We start from the raw sequence: 27,931 nt of genomic DNA, 5'->3' as shown, positions 1-27,931 counted from the left end.
AAACAGTTTGTATCAAATCTGAACTACGAGGGGAAAAATACATATGGAGAAGCTGCAAGAAACATTTTTTTTAAAATATACAATTATATTTCTATAAAAATATATGCTGTTTTATAATCTTGAGAAGTTAAGGATCTTTCAGGCTCAGCTGTCGATGGAACCCTAATCTCTGAACAAAAAAATCCTTAGACAGCTGCGGGTTCAAAGTTTGTGTCTTCCTAACACTTGACATTGGAGAGACTGAGCGCAATTAAAGCAGCTGAACCCAAGTCATAGAAACTCACCCCCACAAATATCAAACATGGTTTGCAGACACCACTTCTTTGTCTCTTTAAAGCTTTATAAACTTGCAGACATACATTAGAAGAAAAAAACAGGGAGAAAGATTACGTGGGAAAACGTGGCTGAGAAGGAGGTTTGTGGCAGAGGTAATCATTGGACTAAAAGTGCCGTTGTGTGAAAGCAGACAAGACTTCTATGGCTGTTGTCCTCCCCACTCGCGTTTTTTTAAAATAGAAGACAAACATATTAGGACTTTCTAAATCCACTGCCCAAAAGAGAGTTAAGCAGTACGTAATAGCTAAGTGAGAACGGACACTCTTTCTGGTTTCGCAAACAACTTTTTTGTACGTTGACTGTTAAGGTAAGTTTGGTGCAATACAAGAAATGATCTTAAGTATCAGGTTTGAGAAATCAGATGTGTTGTTAGCTGATTTGGACTTTGTGTTACATCACTAGTATGGGAGTAACTCAGGAGTTACCTTTAAGCTTCAGCATGTCCTTTTTGCCCAGTCCCACCGGGCCCCAGCTCTCAACACGCCAAGTCCTGCAGAGGCAGGCCTGGGGGCCTGCAGCTCACAGAGGTGAGTTCCCTACGACACCGCTACCTGGTCGGCAAAACTGCCCATGATTTTAAATGGAAAAACATCCAATAAATTGAGATGTAGAGTTGTTCTCCTTGCAGCTGGACTGCAAAACACCTGTAGCTATATCAGATATGCATCAGAAGTGCATGCATGTATCTAGTAATTATATACACACGGTCTTACAAAACTGAGATGCTATCCCATGCAGAGCACAAACCTGAAAGGCTGAATCTATCTGTAAAAGGCAGACAACACAGGCAGAAGGGCAAAAGCACGTGACCAGGGCAAAATGTGACGGTACGACCTTCTATCATGGCATCTCTGCAACACCCAAAGCTGGCATCAAGACTCAAACAGGTACTTGTTTGGAAATGCAACCACCTGACTACTGGCTATATGACCACACGAAGCCTGGTCTTGCACTATAAAAGGCAAAAGACATCAGCACACATTTACAGACCTGCAGTCTATACATTTTCTGTTTGTTCCCATAGAAAAGACAGCTAATGCAAAGAGACACCTTCCTTGTTCACACTCAGCTCGGTAAGGAAGCATACAGCGCCTTTTTCTAAATTAACGGCAAGAATGGAGACAATGGAGATGTGTCAAAGTGCTTTTAAACAATGGAAAATAATTCACACAGAGCTTGAAAATGGACAAGTCATTAGAATGTAAAACTTTTTAAAATAATCGTAATTGGAACAACACAGCCTTAAATTACCACTGTGCTGCAGTAAAGAGCCACTCAAGTAATTTTTCCCCACAAAGAAGAATACCAGAATTCATTCCTGATCAGACAAATTCAGTTCAAATGCTTTGTCTACAGTGACTGGGGAATTGTTTTTTGTTTTATTTTTATTTTTTGGAAACAACTCTGCCAACTTTTGATCTAATTCAGACATATGATCAATTCCAAACTGCTACTGTAAGCAAGTGGACAGCAGGTTTGGTTTTGCTTGTTTAAACAACACATTCAAAGGAGCATTTTTCCTTATTACCATGATAGAAAAGAGGTCTTCCGGTGGCTACTAGCAATATGTAAGCATGTTCAAAAACATTTCCAGACTAAGCATTTGTTACCACTCACTTGGAATACTTAAGCAATTTTGGTCAGCCATACTAACCCATAGTTTTTAATGGCCATCCTCAGAAAAAGCCCCTTTCTGATTTTCTTCCAGTAATAACCTCCCTGCATCTAATCTTCCTGTTCTACTTGTCAGAAACAAGACAGAACTGGCCATTACATTTGTCCCTACAGGAACAGGCTCTTGCCCCCTCGCCCCCCGAAAGGATTAAATATAAATTGATTTGCACTGTGTTATCAAGGATAGTGAAAGCATTTTGCTAAGACAGTGTGATTAGCCTCATTTTAGTCTCCATTTTTGCCCTGTACCAGTTCCACTCTATCTCTGTTTCTTTGTTCTGTGTCTCTAAGCCTTCACAGTCTCTTAAGTAAGTGTGCACTACGCTACTGCCGAGACCAGTACCCCAGGGAAATGCGTTCATTACAACAGCATAACAACATCTAGATTATTTTAAATCCTTTTTAGCTATACTCACCAGCCCTGCTGAATGGTTGCCCTGCCTTGCAGTTCTCAGGATCTGGGAACCACTGGCAACTTCCCAGAGACACACTTCAGGACTTTAATTGCTTCACTGCTTTTTACTGGAATTAATCCCAGCACTACAAGTGAGCTGTGAGTTCCAGCTGCTTCACCTACTGTCTGTCCTGGCACAGTATGCTACAGCTTCTGCTCTCTCTAAGGGCCCTAGGATAATTTAATGGTAGCCTTTTCTCCAATTTACATGAAGAAAAGGATAATCAACACTGAGATTCTTAATGGGAAGACTGATAGGCTTAAACTTCTCTTTAAAGATATGTAGCTTTCAGTTCTCTGCAGTTTTTGAATGGATTTTAATAGTTTCTGACATGCCATCTGCTTCCGCAGTCTTGTCAACAAGACCCGTATGAGCAGGAACACGGAACAGCCATCCAAATGCCAATAGGGATGCCCAACTGTGTTAGGAATGAAAAATACAGCACTGCCAGACACTTGCAGGCAAAAGTGTCAACACCGGAAAAAGTGCAGTCCTTAATGATAACGCTACTCATTTTAAGAGTAGTAACTGTTTCTATCAAGAAAAAGAAGTCTATGCAAAAGCACATACGTGTCAAAGAAAACGTGGTGCAATACACAGCCTTGCTGACGTGGGCAGTGAAGTAATCATGGTTGCGTGAAGTTACCTGGGGCAGGAAAAGAAGGTGGCATGCTGGAGTCAGATCCATTTTCCATGGATAACTTGACAAGTATATATTACCTGGAATTCATTTGGCAGCTTGAAGGGCCAAATTTAAGGAAATCAGCAAGCTGGGAACAGCTGTAGTTCATGTGCAGTAACCCACCTAGGATTCCTGCTTGGTGCTGCAGGAGTGATCAGCTTCTTCGAAACTGCACCACGAGAGCAGCACACGCGTGGTACGGCACACTGCTGGCACTGGGGATGGAGGAATCGGGGCTGGTTGGTGTGAGGGAGCTAGCTGGGCAGCTACAGTACTGGGCTGGGGCTGACGGGCCACGAGGAGCAAAGAAGAGATCTGATTCTTTACATCGTTATGAAATAATGATAAACGTGGGCTACAATGATGTGCAGAACAATCCTGTGCAGATCTAATGTGTCACCAGGACTACTTCTGCACGATCTTAACTCTCCTTCACCAGGTGGCTAGATGTTTTTTGGCTATTAGCATATGTCAGTTCTGAAGGAAAGGTCACTGTGTCAGCAAGCTGAGGGGTCAGAGGGACAACCTAGCAGGGGCAGCTGTCCAGCCACTCGTGTGGAAATAAGCAGAAAGCTCCCACTGCACACACAGCCACACACTGACAGGAAGTTCTGCAAAACTAGGGCTCCACCTAATACAAGCTCTCCATGATGGCAATTTCAAGGAATAAATGAGCGCTGCCACAAGAAAGAAATGGACGTGTTGAGAGGTAAAAGCCACTCGCCGAGGGATTTAAGGAGCTGGGTAGAGATGAGAGTCCATTCCTCCCATCTCTGGGGTGCACACAGTCCGACACACATACAAGGTCCTGGTTCATTTTCACTAAATAAGCTTGCTTCCCTACAACCAATGTCAAAAACAGCAGTTTTCATTTCAAATTGCACTTGTGAAGCCCAGACTATTTTCCAATAAGTTAATCAAAGGCTGACTGTTTCATTTTCCATGATGAGACAACCCGCAAGGCCTGTGGCTACTCTAATCCCACAGGATATCCTTACATCTATTGCTGCATTCATAACAGCATAAAAACAAAAGCACCTCATTGTTCCTTTGAAAAGTAAATCTTCCTCTCAAAAGGAAGAAGCGTGTCTTGCTCACCCCACTTTTCATTTTTGTGAAGCAGAGGCCAAAAGTGCAAGCCATCTTTCCACAAAACTTGTTGGCAGCCTGAATAAATGCTCAGAAAGAAAGGCAGGATAGTGTAACAGGAAGAACAACTTGCTAAGAAAGAAAACATCTAGAAATCACCAGTGTCACAGTAAGTGGATACAGTTAGCTCAGAGCAGAGCATCATTTTCTTGCTCTGGTCTGGAAAGCGTTATATCCAAGAGTCCCATTATCATGATTCCTGACAAGCACAAGAAGAAAGGTCTGATTGACCTGAGAGAGAACTTACTTCCACTGCAGGAGACATTGTTCTGTTATGTACCTTAGGTATGATTATAAATAGAAATCTTGTTTTTAAAAAAAATCCAAGTTGAAACAAATCTTTTTGTCCACCATTCTGGCTTGGTCAGTACTGGCAAGGCAAAATGGAACATGTGGCATGAGGAAACTGCAGCACTGAAACTGATGGTTCAGGTAAGAAAAGTGCAAGCAAAATAGTGAAATCACTGAGGGGGAGATGGGTCCAGCCTTGCTACTCCCTCCACTTCAGGCCTGCTGCTATATTTCTCCATCCTCATCTGAGCTCCCGCTGCTACTTCCACTGCTGTTGCTCCCAGTCTCGCTGCTCTCTTCCTGCTGGGCCTCGCTGTGGGCTGCTGCCGCCGCCGCCGCTGCCACTGCTGCCTCTCTCTCTTGCTGCTTCAGTGCGGCCGCCTTCTTCTCCTGTTCCGCGTGGCTCTTCATGTGGGCACTGCGGCTCTTCACCTTGTAGAACACCCTGAGGAAACACGTACGTTAGTGCTGGTCTCTTACAGCCTCATTTCCTTCATGAATTCTCCCAAAGAGTTTTCTACAGCTCCAGCCTCAAGTTTGTGAGCTTCAGCACAGGAACCCACGCTGGCATTGCAACAAAGCCTTTCAGCAAACACCGCTTCTGACTGGATGAAGTGCTAGCAGGAGGTGCTGAGCACCCTCAACCCACTCGCTTTGTTTCTTAATACACCTGCGGCTCCTACATTTTCTAAATTCAGGGCGGCAATGCTGGTACTGAAACATGCATGTGCTGCTTAACACAACATGGTTCCCCCTATGCTACAAAAATACAATAAAGAGGTGAACAAAGGCCAATTGCCACTCCTGACTCTTGTCCACACAGCTATAAACACGTGAGCTCTTATCTCCTAACTCTGCACTTCCACAATCTCTCACCATTAACTATTTGGATTTGGCACCAAATGTTACAGGACAGGTTTAGACACCATTACGACTCCTTGCCTGCTTCTCCTCTGCCAGTGACCAGGACCAAATTTTAACTGCCTGCCTTCTCACAGCTCTGCCCTTTCCAGTGCCACACACTCCCTGAGGACACAGAGACAGGGTAACTTGGCAGGGCCAAGTAAGCACCAGCCACAGCAGGAATTTGTCAACAGCTCTGATGATTTAACTAGATGGAGATCTCGTTTTCTTGCCATCCCCTAGCTTTGTGTCTTTCTTAAATAAACGCACAGCCACTGGCATTACAAAACTCACTATTGTTTCAAGAAAAAGCAGTTTATGTTTGGAACTGAATTTTCTTGGCATTTGTGAATCTGTTGGCAACAAGCCTACAAGAACTACTAGAACCTTGTAAGGAAAAACAAATGAATTTTATGGACACAGAAGATGGATACAAGTTTAACCAGATGAACTGTAAAACCACTAGCCTAACATCTGCTGCTGTAACAATGGTAGTGTTCCGTATTTCTCTATCTCTGTTCATGAGTAAATTTCTTAATATGTGAGCTAGTAAATATATAGAAATCAATTAATACATAAATGTAAATGTTAGAGGGGCAATAAAGCAGATGTTTGAAAGTGCAGTTTAACACCAAATACCACACACAGTTGAAATGCAGGTGGCATCTCATTCCTTTGAAGAAAAACAGTCAGCAGAAGGTAATTATCCAAGCAGTAGTACCTTAATATCAATATACCTCTGACATGAAAGACATCTCAAAGCTGCAAGTTATAAAAAAAACAACGTAACCTTCCCTAATCTATGACATTTGTTATGGTAATAAGGGTAATAAAATCATTAAAATTACTGTCATTGTCTCTGGCCTAAACAGACAGAAAGCAAGCTCATTTGAGAACAAGCTTCCACGCGGAAATGCCCTACTGTAATTCGGTGACTATTGCTGGAAGCTAAGTTGCTCTTACCTGCCACATTTTTTACATGGAAATGTGTTTTCTGTGTTCTGAGTTTTACTGGTAGCATCTGATTTTATCTTCTGTTTTCGCCGCCTCCTCTGCACTGGAATAGCAATAGGCTTTCGAGGCTTCATGGTTGTCTCCCTCGGCTTCCTTCCAATTCTGCCTGTGGCAGTTGCTTCTTGACTCCTAATATTGGCATCATTGGCCTTTAGAGAGAGGGAAAGGTAAGACAAACAAATTTAAATTCACTTCTTACCATGGTCCTATGCATACATCAACCAAAATAACTGTATGGAGTTTCCTCGCCTTACTCATCCCAGTTCCTCCACAACAGCACAGTCTTGTTGCCAGTAACACTCTAAGTTACCTCAGCCCAGTCCCTTGCTCTGGGAGGAGTTCGAGGTAGAAACATTTACATCTGAAAAACTGGTATTTTCTAAACTACGTGTAGAGAGAGTGTGGTGTAGAAAGTACAATATGCACAATGCAGTACTTACTGTTACACCAGCTTGTAGTGTCTCTGCATCTTTGAGGGGAAGTGTGCTCTTCTTTCTGTTATCCAATCCTTCATCTCCCTCCTCTTCCTCCTCCTCTTCCTCTTCCGCGTGTCCCTGTTCTTCACTGAAAATGTCCCTTCTGAGAGGAAGAACACGTGCAAACCTATGGGAACTCTTCACCAGAAGATAAAGAAACTGTTAATTTTGGTGTCTGCAAGTAAATGCTATGTGATACAGGAGACAAGCTTGTTTATGAGTCTTTACCCCTCCACACTGGCCAGATTGTGTCTGCTCTTGATTTTACTAGCAAACAAGACAACACATAAAATCAGACTTAGCACCATAGCTGAAGAGAGAAGACATATATTTAGGAAATTACCTTGATGTCAACTTCAGCTTCATCTCTCACAGATTTTTCATTAGCACCATCAATGTCCCCAAAGATTAAGGTCCCATTCCGACCAATTTTCACTTGTTTCTTATACGTGTAGTAGAATTCCACGCACTGAGCCACTGTCTTGGTTTTTATCTGGTATTTAAAAAACATACATCCAATGGATTACTTGATTTTAAAAAAGTTCTATAGATAATAAAGGTGCAGTAAATACACTTTGTATTTTTTTCCCCAGAAGCTTCTACTCCACTACAACTGCTGTTAAAGCCTTCATTTCCATGTCATCTTTTCCTGTGTGCCCCATCCCACAGCCCATCCCCTACTGCCACTGTTACTTTGATAACTACAAGACCAAATTTCCAAAGAAAACCTGGTCAATGTAAAGGTGACAGAACCCGGCACTCTGTAAGCTTAAGCACCTTTTAGCCTCTGAAACACTGCAATTGAGCTGTCAGGCTTGAGAGCAGCCTTTCAGTTTTATGGGGGAGCTTTATTTTACAGCCGCACTTAAGAGAAGACCAGAGCAGAATACCGTTCCAAAAATGGAAGGTTTGCAGCACTTTCCCATTTTGGCCACATGCATTTCATGCATGTATGGTGACAGAAAACTATCAGTACAGACAGACCAATGGCCATCTATATATTCTCTATCAGTGATTTTACTTTCATTTTTTATGTTTGGGAGTATATTCTTTCTTTCTGTGCTTTTGTAACTTAAATGCACTTTGGTTACTTATTCAGAGGAAATATACATGCAGCTCCCAATTGTGTACTCTAACTCCCTCGAGTGCTTTCCTCCTACTGAAGTGCCATGCCTCATGAAAATAAACAGGAGTGGTTGCTTTTACTATCATTGTCACAGAAAACTGGGAACAAAAGGATGCATCATTCCCATATCCTTCTTTGGTTCTTTTCATCAGCAACAAGGATGCGTTTCTATTTAGTTTTATAAGCAAGCCATTTAAGCCGTGCTGGAACATTACCAGCACTCTATAAATATGCCCTGTGGAAGTGATATCTGTGCTGCATGGACTAATGGAAGTAATGCAGTAAGTACAAGGGCTGAGTAAACAACAACAGCAAAATAAATACTATTGTTCTGGCTATCTCTAGTGAGATTCTATGCTTTTCTGGATAAAATTTGTCTAAAATCTTCTGAGTGCAGGTCTCAATGCTTAATACTGATGTTTGAGAAAAATCAAGTTTGAACTTCCTGTATTAAATGTTTGAACACAAGAACATATTGCCATAAAAACCAACCAACCAAACAAACAAAAAGCATTTAAAAGAAGTAACTTACAAGCTTTTGGACCAAGAAAAAGTCTTTCTTGTAGATTGCAATGCCTTTGTTGAAAAGTTTCTTTTCAGCAACTTTCCAATTGTCTGATCCTGTAGATAAAAAAAATTATAACTGAAGCCCTTGTGATTCCAAACGTTAACTCTTTTATGTACTGTTCACTCAAGTTCTTGTTAAATAAAACCAACGCAAACATACAAGGGTACAGTCTCACTGTATAATCCTGCTTAACTGCTGGCTGCTCTTCCTTACTGCTCCACTTTGGCCCTGCTCTCCTCCCTTCCTTTGTTAGATGTACTAGTGCTCATCACAGGTTAACTCAGTTCAGCTTGCTAAAACCAGCTGATTAGAAGAGCTAAAATGTGTTCCAATAAAACAGTAAACTTAACAGACATTTTTGGGTGGCCCAGTCATCAGATTTTATAAAAGGGAAGTGCTAGGGCAGGAGAACAGAATCTTCTCTTTCAGCAGCAATCCACAATAATACTAGATCAGGCATAACACCAAACTGTACCTGAAGATCTATTACCTCCCGAATACGCTTACTATTCTAGTGCCCTTGTGTGTAATAATAAACACATTCCAGAATCTTCTCTTATCTTATAGATACTACCTAAGCAACAGCATTATAGTAGTAGTGTGTAATAATAAAGAAATACAATTTCTATGCTTTATGGCAGCTGCTATTAGATGTCACTCTACTACCTTGCATCAGGTCTCTCAGGTGGCTAGGGTCACTCTGGATCATTGAAGTTAGCTACCACCATACAGCTTAATATTTCCTAATTAGGAACAACACTACAAAGACAGTCTACAGCATTTACATTTTGCAGAAATAATGACCATCAACAGTTGGCCAAGCTCTGCATCTCTTAGCGTTATTCAGCAAGCTTGAAAACGCTTCCCACAGAACCCCTCTTAACTCCACCACCTAGAAATTCATGGCAGAGAGTCTGTGGTTCTGAGGCTACCAGTCTGGTTGTCTTTCTGCATTCTCTCTGGCTTAGTACAAGGGATCAGATTCCTTTATCCTAAGGAAGGAAAACAGAATACACATATGCAAATACACACATGCATATTCTGAGAGATGCAGTGTCTTATATTGTGTTATAAGTGTCATGTTTTGCACAGGCAAAATTCCTGGCAAGTCATCATCTGATTTAACAGACAGAAGTGTGACCTTTAAATCTTACTGTAATATTACAGAGTTCCCTAGAATGGAAGATGATGGAAGAATTCCTGTATGTCAGACAAGCAGCACAAAGTTAATCAAGTTTGCAAACCTGTGTAGTGATAATCTGCCAGAGGATGGGTAGGTGATCGTACTGGCCTCTTCAATAGCAGCTTGGTCAAAGCTCCCTAAAATAAACACAAATAATTAATGTTTGGGGTATTTAAAGCAAAGATCAGGTGATTGTTAATCCTCTCCTTTCTAGTAAGCTAATTGAAAAGAAGCTCTTTCCTATAGCACAATTAACACCTGGGATGTGGAATGGGATACAACTTCAAAATCACATTATTGACTGTCCACTAAATTTTGGCTATCCCTGGCAAGTGGTAAGCCTCTCAGTACCTCAGCACCACTCTGCGAATTGATGCTTTCCAACCCAATCACCACGGTGACAAGAGAGAGTTAATTCCATATAGACAGAGACCACGCAGCAGTTTCTTCTCCTTTACTGAAAGCCTAAGTTACATATTTTCATCCAAAAACCCTGCCCTAAAATGATGTCTGTCAAATATCCAAGTCATTAGGATCTTAACTCACTATTTCGAAACAAAAGACAGCAGTCATGTGACTGAAAGATTCTACACACACACAAAAAAATCTTCTCAATGTGCTTTTTACCCTGCATTTAAACTGCAACTACTTCCAAAGTTAGCAGAAGAAAAGAACGGAGCCGCAGTTCCACTGCAAGCAGTTTAAACCAGCTTAGCCATGAGCTCCAGCTGCAAGGGGCAGTCCTTTCCTCCCTAAGGTCAGCAAAAGCACTCGCAATGGAGGGCTGGTTCTGTGAACCTATCTGGAATAAAACTAACACAGGAAAAAACGTTTTTAATTTCTTCCTCTTTCCCAGGGCAGGTCAATATAGAGTCTCACAAATGCCAGTGCTGGCACAGTACAGGGGATGACCAACAAGCAGACAGGTGGGCTACACCATCTGACCACAGGGCTGATTTATGGCAGGTTCAGTCAATCACAGAACTTGAAAAGGCTGATGATCCTGTGCTGAGTGCTGTGCTCTGTTCTTTGATAGTACCTCCCAGGAGTGTCAAAGGGCATTAACTGTGTGTCGTATCTTACAACACTGGTGCAAAGTTAGTGAGCACAAGCCACTTTATAGACACGCACATAGAACTTATATGGATTTGCCAAAAGTATGAGGAGCAAAACACTACATTTTAAGTCTCAGCTTCAGCCCCAGCCTCTCATTTTTAAAAAGCCAACTATGTCAAAGGTTGAAATATGCACAAGGAGTGAGCACGGCTGCGCACACTTGACAGAGCACTTTACTGACAGCAACATCTCCAAAGGACACTAAACAGTGTGAGCTAGATGCATAGGAAGGAGTTCACAAGGCTTTCCTTTCATTAAATAACAGGTTATCTGGCCTTTATTAAAATCTTTCATTAAAACCAAGGTGAAAAGCTGGGAACACTCACCAGAATGCTTCCCTTTGCTTCATGTAAGAAATGCAGCGCCAGCTCCTGGTTGGTTCCAGCCCCAGGAAAAATGCTTGAACAGGCAGCAGCTAGCAGGTTTTCCACTATTTCCACAGAGATACCAAACATATTTGGATTAGAATATTAAAATGGAGTTTCCGACATGATTCACATGATTAACTAGCCCTTCTGAAGCAGAATTAGACATAACAGAAGCTAAAACTGACATGCTGAATGTCACTGCAAATGTATCTGGGTCAAATTTGGACATTAGAATTTATTTTATTTATTTATTAGAATTTATGTCACATAGCACAGCACTGCACCCAGCACTACTTACATGTGGTGTTTCTTGCTAATCTCCTCTTTTCCCTCCTGTAATGTCTTCCCATCTCTGTTCACATCAGAGATTTCCTGAATCCCCCCTCTATTAGCTTATGATCTTTACAAAGTTTCCATTTCATAACACCCATTTTTCTCTTGACTCAGAAAGATTTCTTCCAGGCCTGCCCACTTCCTCTTTGCTTCAGCAAAAGAAGCATTTGTACATGCCACAGCCTATGTGCACCAACAGCAGACAGCTCCTCAATCTGCTGCTAGCTGCCACAGCTCCTGTTTCCTCATCCTGACTTCTGTCTACAAATTGATTTTTCCAAATATTATTATGTTTAGAACATCTCTTGAAAATATAGAAGTTGACTGCATGTGGCATTCAAATGTTAGCAAAGACAAGGAAGCCTCACTGAGCTCAAGGCTGCTCCCTCCTTGCCTGACCAGGCCCCCTTTTATCTAAAAAAAATCCTGTTAACCTCCCTGCCACCACACACAACCCCCCAAACCAAGTTTTACTCCATTTAAATATGGAGTATTCAAGACTATTTAAATATGCCACGTGACTTGCAGCTCTAAGACATTTTAAATTATGCCTGCAGTAGATGCATGGTTACTTCCACTAAAGCTGTGGCATTCAGTGCTCTACTGACCAGCCTTCCACATTCTTACCGTTCTCTTGGGTGACTTTGTTGGTTTCCAGGTCACCCCATGGCTGCCACACCAGCTCTGCTTTATGTTCATCAGCTGCTGCCAGAGATCTATCTTGGAGCAATGGGATTTCTGCTTGGAAGCGAGTTCCTACATTTATCCGCCTGCAGAAAGAGTAACAAGTCCTGGTCAGGCAACCTCTACAATATCCAGATATCCTTCATGTCTGCAAAAAGCAACAGTTATGAAGAAACTGAAATGCAGCAGGCTGTGGCATATAATAACAAGAACAGCTTTCAGGTGCTGTTGGTTACATTAACCAGTATGACTCGAAAGGTGAGAGGTTTTATGGCCTTTACCAGTTTCCATTGTCTTATTGATCAACAACGCTTGGAATTGCATTTAAATACGGATCTGTTAACTGCTTAAAAAAATTCCTTCCAGTAGGAGATCAGGAGATGACATTCAGATATGGCAAATGTAGCAGGAGAGCTTTAGACATGCCACTACATACTGTCTGTCACTTTCCCCAAAACATTATCTCCAGTTTCTATCAAAGTTTAAATGATAGGGACATTATATGTCTTGTGGCATGGTATGGGCTCGGGAGAACTAAGGCAGTTGAAAATGTCCTCCCTCTGATGCCAATGGTTTTAACTGTTTCAGCACATCTCACAAAACAGACTTGACACAATAGATACTGCTTCTCAGAAGTTATTCAATTTCAAATATACTAAAAGTGGAAGTCACGTGGAAAATGAAGAACCCCAGGAAGAACTTGGTTTTGTTCTGAGCGCTTCACAGGTACAAAAGTCTATTAAACCTGTAACACTCCATAGTTTTCCAATTCTTTACCTTTCTTCATTATCTTGTTGGACAGAAATAGCATGATATTGACTGACTATCTTGTTAGGCAGATAGAGCACGACAGCAAAATAAAAGCAAGAGATTTCATACAAGACTTGCTGAAGACCTTGCTAAAAAAATACAACGCAAAACTAAAAACACTTACAGATTCAGCACGTTGAGGGACTGCAGAATGATACCAGTGTGGAGTCTGCTGCTCACTGCAATTAGTCTCACCTACAGTTACAGCATGCAGTTTCACAGTGGTGGAGGGGGTTCTAGATACTGACCCCCCTCCCCAGAAGGCATGACTGACAGCAACTGACACTTTGCTGTCAACTGGAAACAGATAAAAAAGGTTTTTAATGTCTGGGACACGTGGGAGGTTTTATGTCCCAAGACAGACTTCTCTGTCCTCACTTGTGAGATGAAGGGAGGTAGCTGGACGAATTGGAAAAAAAAGAACGTGGGCTTGAAGAGATATCTCAGAAATTGCCTTTTATTTTCAAAGTAAACTTCCAGTATGGTAGCCCTAGGCTGGAAGAGCCTAAGAGTTAGATCTGGCACATGCAATGTCCAAATAAAAACAGATTTTCACTGCAAGAGCTCATCACTTACCAAGTAACTTGATCTAATTTGTCCTACTCCAAGCAAGGACTTGGACCAGATGACCTCCTAAGGTCCATTCAAGATAAGTTATTCTAGGATTCCTTTAACAAGGAAGCCTAGATTTCAGTACGGCAAAAGCTTTTTCCTGTAAGCACAGTGCTCCTGGTGCTCCCTGTGGTATGGTTAAGTGTGGCAACATCCAGGACTGAGGCTATGAACTGGGAAGGCAACTCCCAGACGATGCACCACAGCAGTACTTGTGGCTGGCTAGCTGAGAAGTGACTGAGGCTTGGAAGCAACTGAGCTCAAGACCCGTAGAACACAGATCTGTGACACCAGCTGCCCATTAAGCTACTTCACAAACAGAACAATTAAGCTTCATTAGCACTTTTCCTATTCTGAATCTCTGCAATGCAATGACCTTTTGAGAAGCATTAGCAGAAGGTCTGGCAAAGAACAAGCAATTAAGAATACAATGTATGGCAATCACAACTTACAGTCAACTTTTGACAAAGTCAAGAATGCAAATTAATGGATCAAATTAAAAATTTTCTTAAAAAAAATCAAAATTTAAAAAGAATATCAGGATTCCTGCCATCTTTCTTTGATAGAAGATATGCCCACATAACAGAGCACAACAGTGTCGCACAAATTAGCATTAAAGCAGCAAACTAATTACTTTGACAACACAGAATGACAACAGTCTTAATTTATCGTGGTTAAAATCCAAAGTAAACTAACCTGCACAAGCATCTGTTCAATGAGCCTAAGATGACAGCAAGATGGATGGCTCTTTGTACATAACCCCTTTTGGCAACAGAAAATGAACCTGCATTACTGAGTCACCATAGTTTGAATTTCCTAGTGAATATTTGAAAATTCTCATCCATGACTGAATCGGTAGCTAACATTATGCCACTGACTTAAGTCATTTAAACCAGCAGACACAACAACCAGTCAATTGCACCATGCAGAGTTCAAAGATCAAGACCTGGTGTGAAAAAAATCTGTTCAAGAAGGGGCTCACCTGGAACTACGCGAAATGAATGAACAACAAAACAACAAATTAAACCATTCTCAAGACAGATTAAAACTAACAAGTGTGCTTCTTTATTTCCATGAATGGGCTTGAACAAGTGCTGGTGCAATATAGGATACAGGAGTAGAAAAATAGTGATTATTTACATCTGAATTGTCATGGAACCAGAGACTGGTCCTGGAAGGAATCTGCAAAGGTGACACGAATAACCCGGGTTCATTCACAACTGCAATAGTTTTCAGTTGGCTCAGGGCTGTCTGCTGCCAAAAGTGTACAAAACATCAAAAAAGAAGGCAGAATGGGGAAAGGGGGAGAAGTCCTATAAATTGACAGCAAATGCTCCAGTTAATCTTTAAACACGGGCAATTTGGGAAGAAAAGTAAAAGAGGCCTGTTATTTGTTTGGGGGCTGTGAATTAAATATTTCAAATGTTAACAGGATATGCTGCAGAGTTAGAGCTGAGATTCCTTTCTGGCTGCAGAGTCTGGAATGCAGAGCCACATGGGCGTTTGTCATGACATGCATCTCCATGAATAGATTTCGCAAGAGTTCATTCTTATAGACATAACACCAGATTGGAACTACTTTGCTGTAGTTCTACAGCCCTTAACTGTGGCTGATAACATTCCCAGAGGGTTTACAAAGGCTGTGCAGGGATGCTTGCTGCATTGCTTTTCCTGACAGGTTTAGCAGGACTGGCACCAAACCTAAGCTCCTAACTCCAGCTTCAGTGTCTCCAAACTGCGTTCCCTAGTGCCACTGGGTCCTCCTATGTCTGAGCTTTCCCAGCACATAACCAACTAAGAAGTTTAATTAGGCTTATTAGTTCAGGCTACACTCTGCATGCAAGTGGCTGCAGTGCTTTCAGTCTGCACCAGCTCACAAGGGAGCAAAGCCACCTTCCCAGTTGCGCTGAAGCTAACACACCACATGGATAACCTGCAACCTGATCAGTGCATGTGAAAGCTAACTACATTTGTCCATATTCTGTTTTGGCCTTCCTCTATAGGAGTATTATTTTTCTCACTCTAAAACAAATAGCTTACAAAGGAGTGTTCATATACAACAACACAAGACACTCACCTTTGGATAATCAATGCTATTTCAGCCCAAAGACAGATGCGTAGTAATAGAAAGTAGGAAAAATCACCAGAAGTAAAAGGTGCATTTGCCCAAACAAGTGTTACTTATTGCACAGAGCCATTTGTAAATAAGACAATTTATATTTTGAGTCATTAATAGGAATACCTTCAACGTTTCTAAGAGACATTAAACTGTACAGAGAGCAGCCTGAAGGTTTAGCAGCAGGAAGAGAAGTAGGTTTACTACCAAGCTAAGACTCTGCTGGGTACTTACGGTTCAATGCTGACCGGTGTGGCTTCCCCCACTACTGTGAGAACAGGAGGCGTAACTTCTGAACTATCTGCAAGGCAATGAAAGAACTGCTCAGACCATCTCAGATCATCTTCACATTTGAGATATATTCTTCACAAAGCTTGTAAATCTATCTGAGGTAGCCACCTCTCAAAACAGGTACCCATATGCTAAAGGAGTTTAAGATGTCCAAGAATTCAGCTTCTAGTCAACATCTACATCTTAGTAATAACTCTATCTGGACAAGATACTGACGGTCTATTATAGAAGAGGAACTGACTTTTCCATTCCTGAGAACGTCAGTAGGGGGTGACAGAGATTACTTTTGAACACATCATAACATGCATGGCCAGATGGAAGGAACGCTGCAATTTCTCCATCCTAGCCGCCCAGACTTTACCAGCAAGAAATCCCAGTTCCACATACCCACATCTCCAAAAGTCATGATTTTCCTCCTATTGCTCCATAGTTCCTTATCATAAATTAGCCAAGAAGGAAAGGAAAAAGTGGAACTTACTTGATCTAAGCAGAGTTCTGTGAGCACTTTTAGGAGTCATTGGAGGTGGAACTGAATGACCGCTTGAAGAGAGGATAGCATTAAAATATAGCCCAGATCCTTCTCTCACTGGACTAAGAATTGGTGGAGGAGTGTAAGGAGGTAGCTCGAAGTTCCTGTCTGAAGGATGATCTGCCAGACGGACAGGTGACCGTAGGTGGCTCTGATACGGAGTAATGTTAGAATAAACAGGTGGTGCAATAAAGGTGCCAGCTTTTGGTGGTATGAAGAGTGGCTCAGGTCTTGGGCGCTGCTTTGGTTTCCGGGCAAAACCCTCTGCTTCTTCCTTTGGGACAGCATCTTCATGCTATTAGAAAAAAAAGTTATACATTTAATTTCATTTTAAAACTTCAGGTCAGTTGAAGAATTTCCGTGAGATAACAACATTCTTTCATGGCAGGTCAACATCTAGACAGGGTAGCTGGGGAGGGGACAGGTCTCAACAACAAGCAGAAAGGGAAAGCAGGAGGAAGATGATGGGGAATGGAACACACAAGAACTATTAGGTAGCAATGCTACCTCTGAGTGCTTAGGAATCACGTGTCTGGTCCAACCTTTGTTTGGAAAGATGATAATGACCTCACAGTAGCTAGGAAAAGGGACATATAAGTTCAGCAGAACTCTGATACAGATGCAAGATGACACCAGATAGTGATTAGAGAACAGAAAAAAACATTACAGTATTATCTTAGATGGTCAAGCATGTAAATGCACAGAAACCTCCTTAGATGCCTGCTGTTTCCCGATGGTATCGGAATGTTCCACTGCACTTCTCAACAGACAAACAGAAGAAGACAAAAAAGTTTAAAGAACGCAAACCCTGAACTTGAAAGGAAACACTCAAATACTGATCTTCAGAACCTCAGTAAGATTAAAATTCCATGAGAATGAATCTCCACTTTGGATTTCACTCACACATGGAGATACATACACTACTCACAATTTGATGTTATCAGTGTACGTATGGAGAAAACACTCTTTACTCAAGGAGAGACAGAGTATTTATTCTATTGTTATTGTACATCTGGATTTCTTTACTGTTTAGTAGTAGGGCATTGCCTGTCAGTACTAGTAGTAGCAGTAACGGTCCATGAAATATGACATATATGGCAATACTATGAAATGAAAAAAAGAAAAAGAAAAACCACGGTCCCCAGACTGCACCCATTCCAAGTTCAAGCCTTGAGATCCAACTACTTTAATAGAAGAACTACACCACATTTCTCAAAACCCAATCCAACCTGCCCTGAAACACCTCCATGGATGGGGAATCCACAACTTCTCTGGGCAACCTCTTGCAGTGCCTCATCACTTCCTGAGTAAAGAGTTTCTTCTTTGTATCTAATTTAATCTACCCTCTTTTAGTTCAAAGCCGTTATCTCTTGTCCTATCACTACACTCCCTGACAAGAGTCCCTCCTCAGCTTTCTTGCAGGCTCTCTTTAAGTACTGGAAGGCTGCTATAAGGTTTCCTCAGAGCCTTCTCCTCTCCAGGCTGAACAACCACAGCTTTCTCAGCCTGTCTTCACAGGACAGGTGCTCCAGCCCTCTGAGCATCCTGATGGCCCTTCTCTGGACACAACCCTACAGGTCCACGTCCTTCTTACACAGGGGGTCCCAGAGCTGGACACGACGCTCCAGGTGGAGTCTCACAAGGGCAGAGCAGAGGGGGAGAATCACCTTCCTCACCCTGCTGCTCACGCTTCTTTTGATGCGGCCCAGGATACGTTTGGCTTTCTGGGCTGTAAGTGCAAATTGCCAGCTCATGATGAGCTGGCAATAATTAATATATAACAGATTTGGCTCTCTTTGGTTTCTTTGCCTGCCCATACCTGATTTGAGGTTTCCATGTTAGTATTACGATTAGATCGCCTCCGAGTGACTATCACAGAAGGCTTGCGTTCACAAGGACCTCGATCATTTGTTTGGCCTCTCTGGAGCTTCCCATCCTCAGACTTTTCTTTTCCAAGGTTCTGCAAGTCAATTTTTCTCACTGGCACAGATACAGGAATGATAAGAGGCACAAGACTGCTGTCCTCCCGGGCTTTTTTAGGAGCTGGTGAAGAACTGGCAAATTCCACCACGCTTTTAGCAGCTGTAGGTCCTGGAGCTGCTATCAGCACACTTTTCTTCTCTTCTGAAGTATCCAGTTCCTAAGAAGAAAGATAGATTCCTTAGAAGTTCTGTAGCACTTGCAAAACAAATCAGATCTCTCACACAGTATATTAACTCTCTCTATGCAATTTGCAAGCTGAAAGGGATTTAGAAAATGTTATTGGAAGAAAAAGAATATTTGACAAGAGTATTAGCACAGTTTGTTAGAATTAGTTGAGGGTTCCCTAAAATCTCAGCCACTAGAAAACTTGGACTTGTCATCCATAAGAATCATTTTACTACCTATGGTTTGACATTTTATTTTCCAGATGAAATTGTGCCCTGCCGCTTAACTTCCCCAAAGGTTCTTCAGGTTTAGTAATGACTGTAAGCTGCAGGTTATTCATTTCAAATATCACACTTCTGTTCCAGAGAATGGAACAATGGCAAAGTTAATTAAATCTCTCATACAAAAAAAGAAAAAAGAAAAAAAAAAAAAGAAAAAAGCTAGGTTTTTATCAATTTTCTTCCAATTTACGTGACAGAAACAGCTTTCCTTTTTATAACTGGAGCCTTTGAGGTTTTCTGTCCAAACAGCCTGAAGAACTTCTCAGCAGAATCAGCAAGGCATAACTGCAAGCCAGCTCAGTTGACATTGCTCTTACAACGTCCATGTCTTTGCTTTTACTCACGCAAACCCTAGAAAACAGCTCCAAGGACAAAGGACAGGAGGCTGAGTTACTGAACAAGCACATGCATACTGGAACACCAAATGACTTCAGATAAGTCATCACTAGATAAGTGATTCCTGCTGCTTCAAATGACTATCCGCATGTTCATTCCACTCTTGAACCAACTTCAAAGCAGTTGCCAGCTCACTTGGAAGCCGGACGTCAAAGGACAACTTTCAAAAACAGTCCCCCTCAGGGATGCAAAGGCCTTCTCAAGCTACAGTGAAGTGCAATCTAGAAGCTGTAGAAGATGCTCCTTTCAGAACTTTTCTCAAACTTAATGCCCTGTTTGGAAAGCCTTTGGATGCAGTTAGGTATGCAGACTCTGTGAGTGACAACCTACCAAGGCATTTACACAAACAGTTCTGTGATGTGGAAACTAAAGCAATGTTATCTCTCAGGTACTATGAGAGGTCTCCAGCATGAGCTTCAACAATTTTGCAGATTTACTTCAAGTCTTAAAAAAGAATCTATTGTGTGCCACTAAGAATATCTAATCCTGACAAAAATATAGCATAAGAAGGTTCTGTTGTAAGGTTTCAGACCTCTCCTGTCATCTCACTGTGGTTACAGATCAAGTCAGCCAGCTTCTTCACTGATGAGCAAGAGAATGTGCTCCAGCTGGCACACAAACAAACAACTATAGCCAAAGGACTAAACTGAAGTCTCACTTCAGTGCTACATTTATATGGAAAGAAGTGCAACTTCACTGTTACAAGATGCCTCAGCCAGAGCCTGAAGCTGGGGCTCTGGCCTCTCCAAGAGACCAAATATTTTTTGTTGCTTTCCAAAGCAAACAGGTCCACTCCGAAACATTAAGCCTTCAAAAAAAGCTAGGTGACAAGATTGAGCAAGTAAAATCAGTCATAACAAGTCACATTTGGCATCAGTTGCCCCAGATTGTGCTGCAGAAGGAATTCACAGGCTTTGAGAACCACCCTTCACTCCAGGACCTGCACTTTTTCCCCTGAGATTACCTGACAGAACAATGACAGCACAAACAAGCAGCGGCAATACGGATATGTGAGAGAGCATCAGCTCTGACCAAAACACAGACCTCAGATACTTCCTGCGTGCTACACAGATCTCTGTAGGTCAAGAAACATGAACTAATTTCCTGACTGCAAGGAGGAAATTATGGCAGCTAGTCATACACAAGATGCCACCTCTCTTTGGCAGTATGATGGGTTAACTATGCCCCCCTTATTTCCAAGGCTGGGAGGTAACCAGCAAAGAACTCTCATCCTTGATAATGGGAGAGACGACGGCTCTTAGAGAAAAGAGGAAGGAGGAGACCAGAACAGTAGAAGAGAGAGTGAAAAAGCACTACTGGGAATTTAATATCAATAGCTGAGACAGCCTTGAGGGGCTCTGATCCACAGCACTGAAAGATCACACATACACACATCCCTGCTGTTTATTAAGAGGGGACACAACTGATTTGGGGGTCAAGCCATTTGTTTCAGACCCCGTAAAAGTTTTCTTAACTGTTTGATCATGGTCGGAGGTAGGCAGAAATAAATCAAACAAGGGGCAGGACCTTCACGTGCAGAACTGCTAGGGATTTTCAGGCAGTTCAGCATTTCTGTTACAGAACTGCTGGCAGGAGGGCTGCTGGACAACTCCAGCAAACACAACTTGTTGCACTTCTAATCAGACTCCAGCATAAATATTGAAGGATGCACTACTGACCTAGAGCCCTCCAGTAGATTCACAGAAACCCATCACTCATTTTATTATTGACCATCTCTACCCCTCAAGTAGTCTCTGAAAAATTTAGATTTCAGAGGAAAAACCCAGTCGTGACAGCTGGAAGAACTGTTCCAAGGCCACTGCTGTGAGCAAACAAAAAAAAAACCACACGAGCCTTATGAACTCCTGCTAACAGTAAGGCAGCTTCTCTCTGAAGTCAAACCAAAGCTTGCTCATGAAGGAGATGAGTTCAGAACTGAGATTCCGCAATTTTATTTTTCTGTTTTGTTTTGTGCATGTGGGAACCGGTCCTCTGTTTTAGAATTGGGACACAGGCTAAAGCCACATGCAAGGGAAAAGAGGCAGGGTCTACAACGGCTCTCTCTTTTCCACAAAAGAATATGTAAACCCAGACATCTCTGAGAAGATCATTCCAGATCTGAGTTTTTTTTTTTTCCCATTGTTATTAAAGAAAACAAACAACACCACCTTTTCACGTGCAACAGAGTTATATGTGAAATGAAACAGTAAAGCTAAGGGTAGAGACTTTGCTGTAGTCTGTAGGCAGCAATAACCTTGCACTGCCTGAAAAAGGCAGCCACAGTAGATGGGCAGCTCTGGTGCAAAGTGTCGTTTGTGACACTGCACGTATGTATTGACACTGCTGTCCAAAATAACATTCTTGCAGAAGGTACGCAGACCTACATTGGAATGTTCAAACTAGTTCAAATTAGGAATATATCTTCTTTCATCAATAATTTAATCGTATGGTTTACTTAAATAATCCTCACATAACATAGACTAAGGAAGGCTTCTAGGTTGTTCATATCAGAAAGACACTGCTAAGAGAAGGGCACGACTCTTCTGTAACAGTTTTCCTTTTCCCCTCACATAATATGCAACCCCCTTAATAGATGTAGAGTTCATCAGACACAGGGTAAGAAATTTAACCTCTCTCAAAACCTCATCCTGAAAGCCTGAAGAGATCTGAACATAAGTTCTTCGGCTGGTGCAATCATGGCAGCAAACAAGCTGCCTGTGAAAACTGCAAAGAGCAAATGAGCATCTGTCAAGACTTTTCTCTGGTCTTTACATTATGAATCAAACTACAAGCAGCCATGCCTTCAAATGAGTAATTTTCACCTGCCAGGCCCTTCTAGATGCTGTTAGCTTTCTCTTGCCACTGTGTTGATCAGACTGCAGTGCTAATTGTAGGCCTTCCTGCAATATAAACATGCAATGGCTGGAACAGAAGCAATTAATAGTTCACACTGCTAACTACTTCTAAGTTTCATATCAGATCTTCTGGTAGACAGCCTGTTCAGCTGGACTTAGAGCAACAAGGACTGAAGACTGCATCAACAGCCACTGGTTGCTGTGCAAGATGTGGAGTAGGCTATGGATACTTGTCTCGGTGTTTCTTAGCCCAGTTCTTTTACTCAATCACCACATCCCTCTAAGGAAAAGACTGGAAAAAACAGCCACAGACAGATTAGGGAAAAAAAAATAATGAGGAAAAAAATTCCCTTCCCTTTGTTGTCTGACTGGGCAGCAACTCAAGTGGCAAAACTGTAGGTAAAAGTAGCTCACACTAACACCCCTATTTCGTCACTCTCTGGCAACAGAACTTCCAAAGAAAAGCATATCTTAACTTCTCATAAGAGGCATTCACTGAAAGATTAGTCAAACTACACCTGAAAGAAAACCACAAGAAACACCTTGTAAACAAGCAAAAACCAACTCCAGAATCCCGTCTCTTGCCTCTGCTGTGCTCATTTTGACCCTTGCCATCTTGTCATGGCAAGGGAAATGCTGAACATGCAAGTAGCAGGATTTAACACAATTTAGAAACACTTCAGCCTCTAAAAGTGAAAAATTAGTAGGTAAGCAGCAGTCTTAACATAAAAGGAGGAGAATGTTAGAACGATCAAAAGATAACAAGTGAACTGCTTATGCTTGCTGCTCTAAACTCCTGATCAGCTTGAGGACTGAGCAGAAAACTTCTGACCTCAGTCCTGGGCTAAAATCACATTCAGTATTAGTGAAGTAAAACTGCCCTTAGGTGGTTTTGCTGCACGAGAGCTATTCTCCCACAGCTGAGAGTTGCAGTAGCTGAACTTACATCCCACAACTCTAGAGCTGCCCTTGCTGCACTACAGAACTTCCTGAATCGAGATCCCATCCTGTCCTGCTTAAGTACATTAATTCCTTTGCATTTCGGCCCTATTGCCTAAACCAGTCCTCATACTATATTGGCTAGGATGTGTATCTTACCTTGACATTCTGAAGAGAAGCCAGCTCCACAGCTTTTTGGGCCAAAGTTAGCAAATTGGCTTCTTGAGAAACACGCCGTCTCCTTCGTGTACTCTGGATTACACCCCCTCTAACACCCTGAAAGTCATTAGTTCTCGGAGCGTTTTCTTCAGCTGCTGCTGTCTGTTTCTCCCCATCTCTACCGTTCTGGGCCACAGCTTGCCTCTCCGTTTCCATCTGACACAGTTCACTGTTGACCAGGGCGTCCTTCTGCCCCAGATCCATTCTCTTGGGGTGTGAATAGCTACTTTTGTTGTGGGCCAGCGATTCAGGCGGCTGCTGCAATGGGACCTCTTGCTGATGCGTGTGCCAGTGATGGAGAAATAAATTGCTAGATTGTTCTTCTGCCTGCTTGGAAGCCAACACGTCTCCTGCAGATGTCATCAGGACACCTTCCTTGGAGAGTCTCCGTGACCTTCTTGGAAAGGGAATCTGGGTCTGAGGTAGCACTGTCTGTTGGTTCTGCTCTGTTAGAGCCTTGAATAGTTCCTGGTTCCTCTCCGTTTGCTGAAACTGGTGTGCCATCATGTGATGCTGAGGTGCTGCAGCTGCCACATGAGGCTGTGCTATGGAAGCAGTTTGCTGTAGACTGAAGGCTTGTGTGGCAGCCTGTTGCTGCTGCTGTTGAGGATAGAAATTTTCAAACAGCTGTAGTTGGGGAAGAGCTTGCTGTTTTTGCTGAGCAGTAAATGCCGGACTGGAAGAAGCTGGTGCTTCTTGAAAGACATGCAGTAATTCAGGAAGACCTTGCTTCTGGCCTTGGTGACCAAATGCAAGTTGGAAAGGCTGCAGTGGCAGACTTTGATTCTGCTGCTGCTGCTTCTGCATCTGATGAAAAGAATTCATTTGTGCTTGCTGTCTAACCAGGGCTTGCTGTTCCAGCTGAGCCTTCTGGGACATCATTTGCTGGACAGCATCTTCATACAAGTCCAGCTGTGACACAAACACTCCTTTCTCTTGATTTCTTTTAAGGGCTTCGGGGTGGCCATAGAACCCTGGGGCACCAGCATTGGAGTGGGGTCCTTTCGAGTTGCCCCCAAAAACCATACTGTGGTTCCACATTGCAGGTGGAGACTGCCAGTGGGCATCACCTCTCTCTGGCAACCGGTTTCCCATTAGGGAATTCTGCCATTTGACAGCTGTCACTGGCTGGGACATCATCATTGATTCTCCCCTATCTTGACTGTAAACAGAGTTCATCAAAGCAACATTGTTAGGGGCACTTGTTAATCCTCCCGTGTGAGGAATCTCCATGGTTTGGGAGACTGGTATATTCCCTCCGTGACCATAGTACTGGCCTTCTTTAAGCTGCTGCTGTGGTTCTTTTGATGACACAGCTATATCCTGTTCATTAAAATAAGCAATTCGTTTCCCAGTCCTTTTGGTTGAAGACTTTTGCTGAGTCTGAAGATTCATGATTCAGTCTATTCTACCAGCTGCACACACTGTATTTACAATCCACCCATCCCTGAGGTTGGGGGAGAAAAGGCACGTAAGTCTGTCTTTTCCATTCAGTTTTAATAATGAAGGGCAGGAAAGAAGTCCAGATGAAAGTACATCCACTTCCTTTTTGTTCGCGTGCTTCTCAGACTTCTTTTCACTCTTATCCTTTGTGGTTCAGAGGTCAGCAGGGTCCACTTAGTTACAGGTCCTGAAACAGAGAAGTAATTGAAATGAATCATCAGCAAACAACTGGAATACAAGCAGTCATGCAATAAACAATGATGTACATGTCTGTCCCGTTTCTGACGGAAATGAAGATCGGTGCAATGTATGTCAGAAACAATAGATATAACCTGCTAAGAAAATGTAAGACAACTTAGTTTTACAAAACAGACATATTATATTTACATGATGCACACAGACTTCTGACTAATCCTTCAAGCTTATTCTTCATTTCTCTTAACCTTTCTCTCTTCTGGCCAATTATTTCTATGTCTTCCCGTAGCCAGGATAATCTGAACTCAAAAACACACAGGAAAAAAAGAAAATTAAAATAAACGATGACTGAGCAAAGAGAAAAATGATGTGTCAGGCCACATTTCCCAAAGACATTAAAAACACACACACACGCCAAGGCAGCACACACAGCAAGATGTTACATTCAGCGTTTTGAAGGAAACAGTCCAGCAGCAGGCCATCATTTCTTCCTAGCCCCCAATCATTACAGTTGCTTTCCAATTTAGGACTGCCCATCAGGCATCCAATTGCTGCAGACAGGGCCTGCTCAACCTGTTGCCCTCTCAGATGCTTTTTTTCCAACAGCTGAAAGCAACTGCTCCTGTTCAGGTCACACTCATGGCAAAGTAGCTCTGGCAGATTATCACAACTGCTCCTGAAAATCATCAAACATCTGTTGTTGTAAAGCTAAAAACGTAACAGGAGAAACTTTTTCCAAAACAAAGAGCCTAAGACAATTCCACTCTTCTGTTCCCTGGAAAAAAGCTAGCCACAAACTCAGGCTTTAAGATCCTCATTTACAGGATTAAAGTCTAATGTATGCATGTAATACATGAACTAGGGTTTCTATTAGGACACCTAAAGCCTTTTAAGGAATTTAGTTTTAAATTTAGTGAAACTGTTAAACTAATAACACTCAAGTACCAATATGCAGGTCTCTACTACTAACTTTTTTCAATACAGACTATGTTCCACTTCAAGTCACACTGTGCACAAACTTCAGAAAGGTTTTAAGAGATCATTAAAAAATCTAATTTTATTGCATCCACTTTGCTATAAAATCATGTTTCCCTTGACTACCAGGTATAATTCTGAAGCTTCAGAGGCACAGGCATGAACAACAATTACAGCAATGTACTTCTTCAGGGATTCTGCAAAACCTGAAAAAGTTTAGGGACTCCCTTACTTGAGATGAACTGCTCACAGGCAACTGTGGGAGAACCTCCAGTAAAGCACCAATTGTAGGCATGGACTAAAAGGCCTTAAGTCTCAGAGAATAACAGCAATTTAAAACAAAGAGGAAAGTTTTTCTTGACTGATTAAATGAAAGCATGTCTGTAAATTCACTAATACCTACTACTAAAATAGTACATTTCATTCCGGAGTCACCAAGTGTTTTTAGAAAAATCTGCAATTTAGGAATTGACTGCAGAAGTCCCTTCTTCCTGTATATGAAAAGGCAGGAGGTTTTCTATTTGTACTGTGCACATACCAGAAAATTCTCAAGAAAGAGCAAGGCCATTTCTTATAAAAAACCTGCCCTTGAATTTCACAAGTCTACACAAAGCAGGGAAGACTAACATACACATGCCACTGAAGCCTGCAATAAATCCTTTCATCTCTCTATAGAAAAAGAAAAATAACAAAAGTGTACAGCTCACTAAAGTCCTGTAACTTGAGTCTCCTCTAAACGGATATGGCTACGGTGCAGATTTTAATGCTGGGGTGGAGTTGGGAGTGTGATGAGGAGGAAAAGACAAAGGGTTTAAATTAACTTACGCAATTTCCACATTGGAGGCCAGGCTTGGCTTCAGTGCTAGTGGAACCATGGGCCTGTGTTTCACAGAGATGTGACTCACTTCCTCAGTCTGTTACATAGCTGTTCCCCCCCACGCTCCCTCCCCCTTCGCCCTGGCTACAAACCATGGATCTCTGCCACCCCGTATCACAGAGCCAGGGCGTTCCTTCCTTCTTCAAGCAAAACTTCTCAGCTCATTTACCAGTCCTCTTTCAACAAGACAAAAATAACCCTAGGAGAAATTGTGGACGCAGGAGATGAAAAAAAAAAGATCTTTAAATTGCAACTAGTGCACGCAAAAAAAAAAAAAAAAACAAGGAAAAAATTATTTGATGAAATCCTCTGTCAAAATGTCACAATGAGAGGAAAAAATATCTCACAACAGGAAACTTGATCCCTGGTAGCAAAAACGTAGAGGTGAAAATGTTGCTATATGCCTCTCGAGAATGTTAATATTATTCTCTTGCATTTGCAGCACTGCTAGGAATTTCACAGAGCTAACAGCTTTACCACAATACCTTAGTAATTCTAATTATAATGGTTAATGATATTACCTTACTTTCTGAAATCATCACAAAATCTTTTTCTCTCCAAATCAGACAACCTCATACCTGCTTTCCTTCCATTGATATTTGTGTGGTTTTGTATTGATCAATCCCCTAATTATCATAAAACAATGTATTTGTTTTCTGTATATCAGAAGACATTACCACTAGAACAAATTTAAACCTCTAATACAACCTTTAGATCTCTGCTGAAACCGATTTGCTACTCAGCACTCAGGCAGCACTCAGAAGGAAGAACCCCACAGCTGGCAAACAACTTCAATGATCCTTGTTTTTAACCCTTAAAAATGAAGCAAACAAACAAAAACCAACCAACACAAACAAAAAGGTGGTGACTGAGGTCTGCAACCACAT

At 41.9% G+C, this 27,931-nt stretch overlaps 1 protein-coding gene across 2 annotated transcripts in view; it reads right to left on the bottom strand.

Annotated features, from left to right (window-relative positions):
- Positions 1 to 2,764: 2,764 nt before the first annotated feature.
- Positions 2,765 to 27,931, bottom strand: part of MIDEAS (mitotic deacetylase associated SANT domain protein) — a 49,324-nt gene continuing 24,157 nt past the window's right edge. For both annotated transcript variants that reach the window (XM_032188362.1, XM_032188363.1), the window contains exons 2-13: positions 23,495 to 25,184; positions 18,536 to 18,856; positions 16,666 to 17,011; positions 16,131 to 16,197; positions 12,302 to 12,444; positions 11,300 to 11,403; positions 9,919 to 9,994; positions 8,639 to 8,727; positions 7,324 to 7,473; positions 6,945 to 7,118; positions 6,454 to 6,653; positions 2,765 to 5,032 (exon numbers count right to left, since the gene is read on the bottom strand). In XM_032188362.1, the coding sequence (XP_032044253.1) occupies positions 4,813 to 5,032; positions 6,454 to 6,653; positions 6,945 to 7,118; positions 7,324 to 7,473; positions 8,639 to 8,727; positions 9,919 to 9,994; positions 11,300 to 11,403; positions 12,302 to 12,444; positions 16,131 to 16,197; positions 16,666 to 17,011; positions 18,536 to 18,856; positions 23,495 to 24,949 (3,345 nt within the window). In that variant the 5' untranslated portion in view covers positions 24,950 to 25,184 and the 3' untranslated portion in view covers positions 2,765 to 4,812. The remainder of the gene's footprint in view (positions 5,033 to 6,453; positions 6,654 to 6,944; positions 7,119 to 7,323; positions 7,474 to 8,638; positions 8,728 to 9,918; positions 9,995 to 11,299; positions 11,404 to 12,301; positions 12,445 to 16,130; positions 16,198 to 16,665; positions 17,012 to 18,535; positions 18,857 to 23,494; positions 25,185 to 27,931) is intronic.

Source organism: Aythya fuligula, chromosome 5 (genome assembly GCF_009819795.1).
Source record: "Aythya fuligula isolate bAytFul2 chromosome 5, bAytFul2.pri, whole genome shotgun sequence".
NCBI lineage: Eukaryota > Metazoa > Chordata > Aves > Anseriformes > Anatidae > Aythya > Aythya fuligula.
Note: the sequence above shows the minus strand (reverse complement) of the source record. Positions and strands in the feature narration are given on the sequence as shown.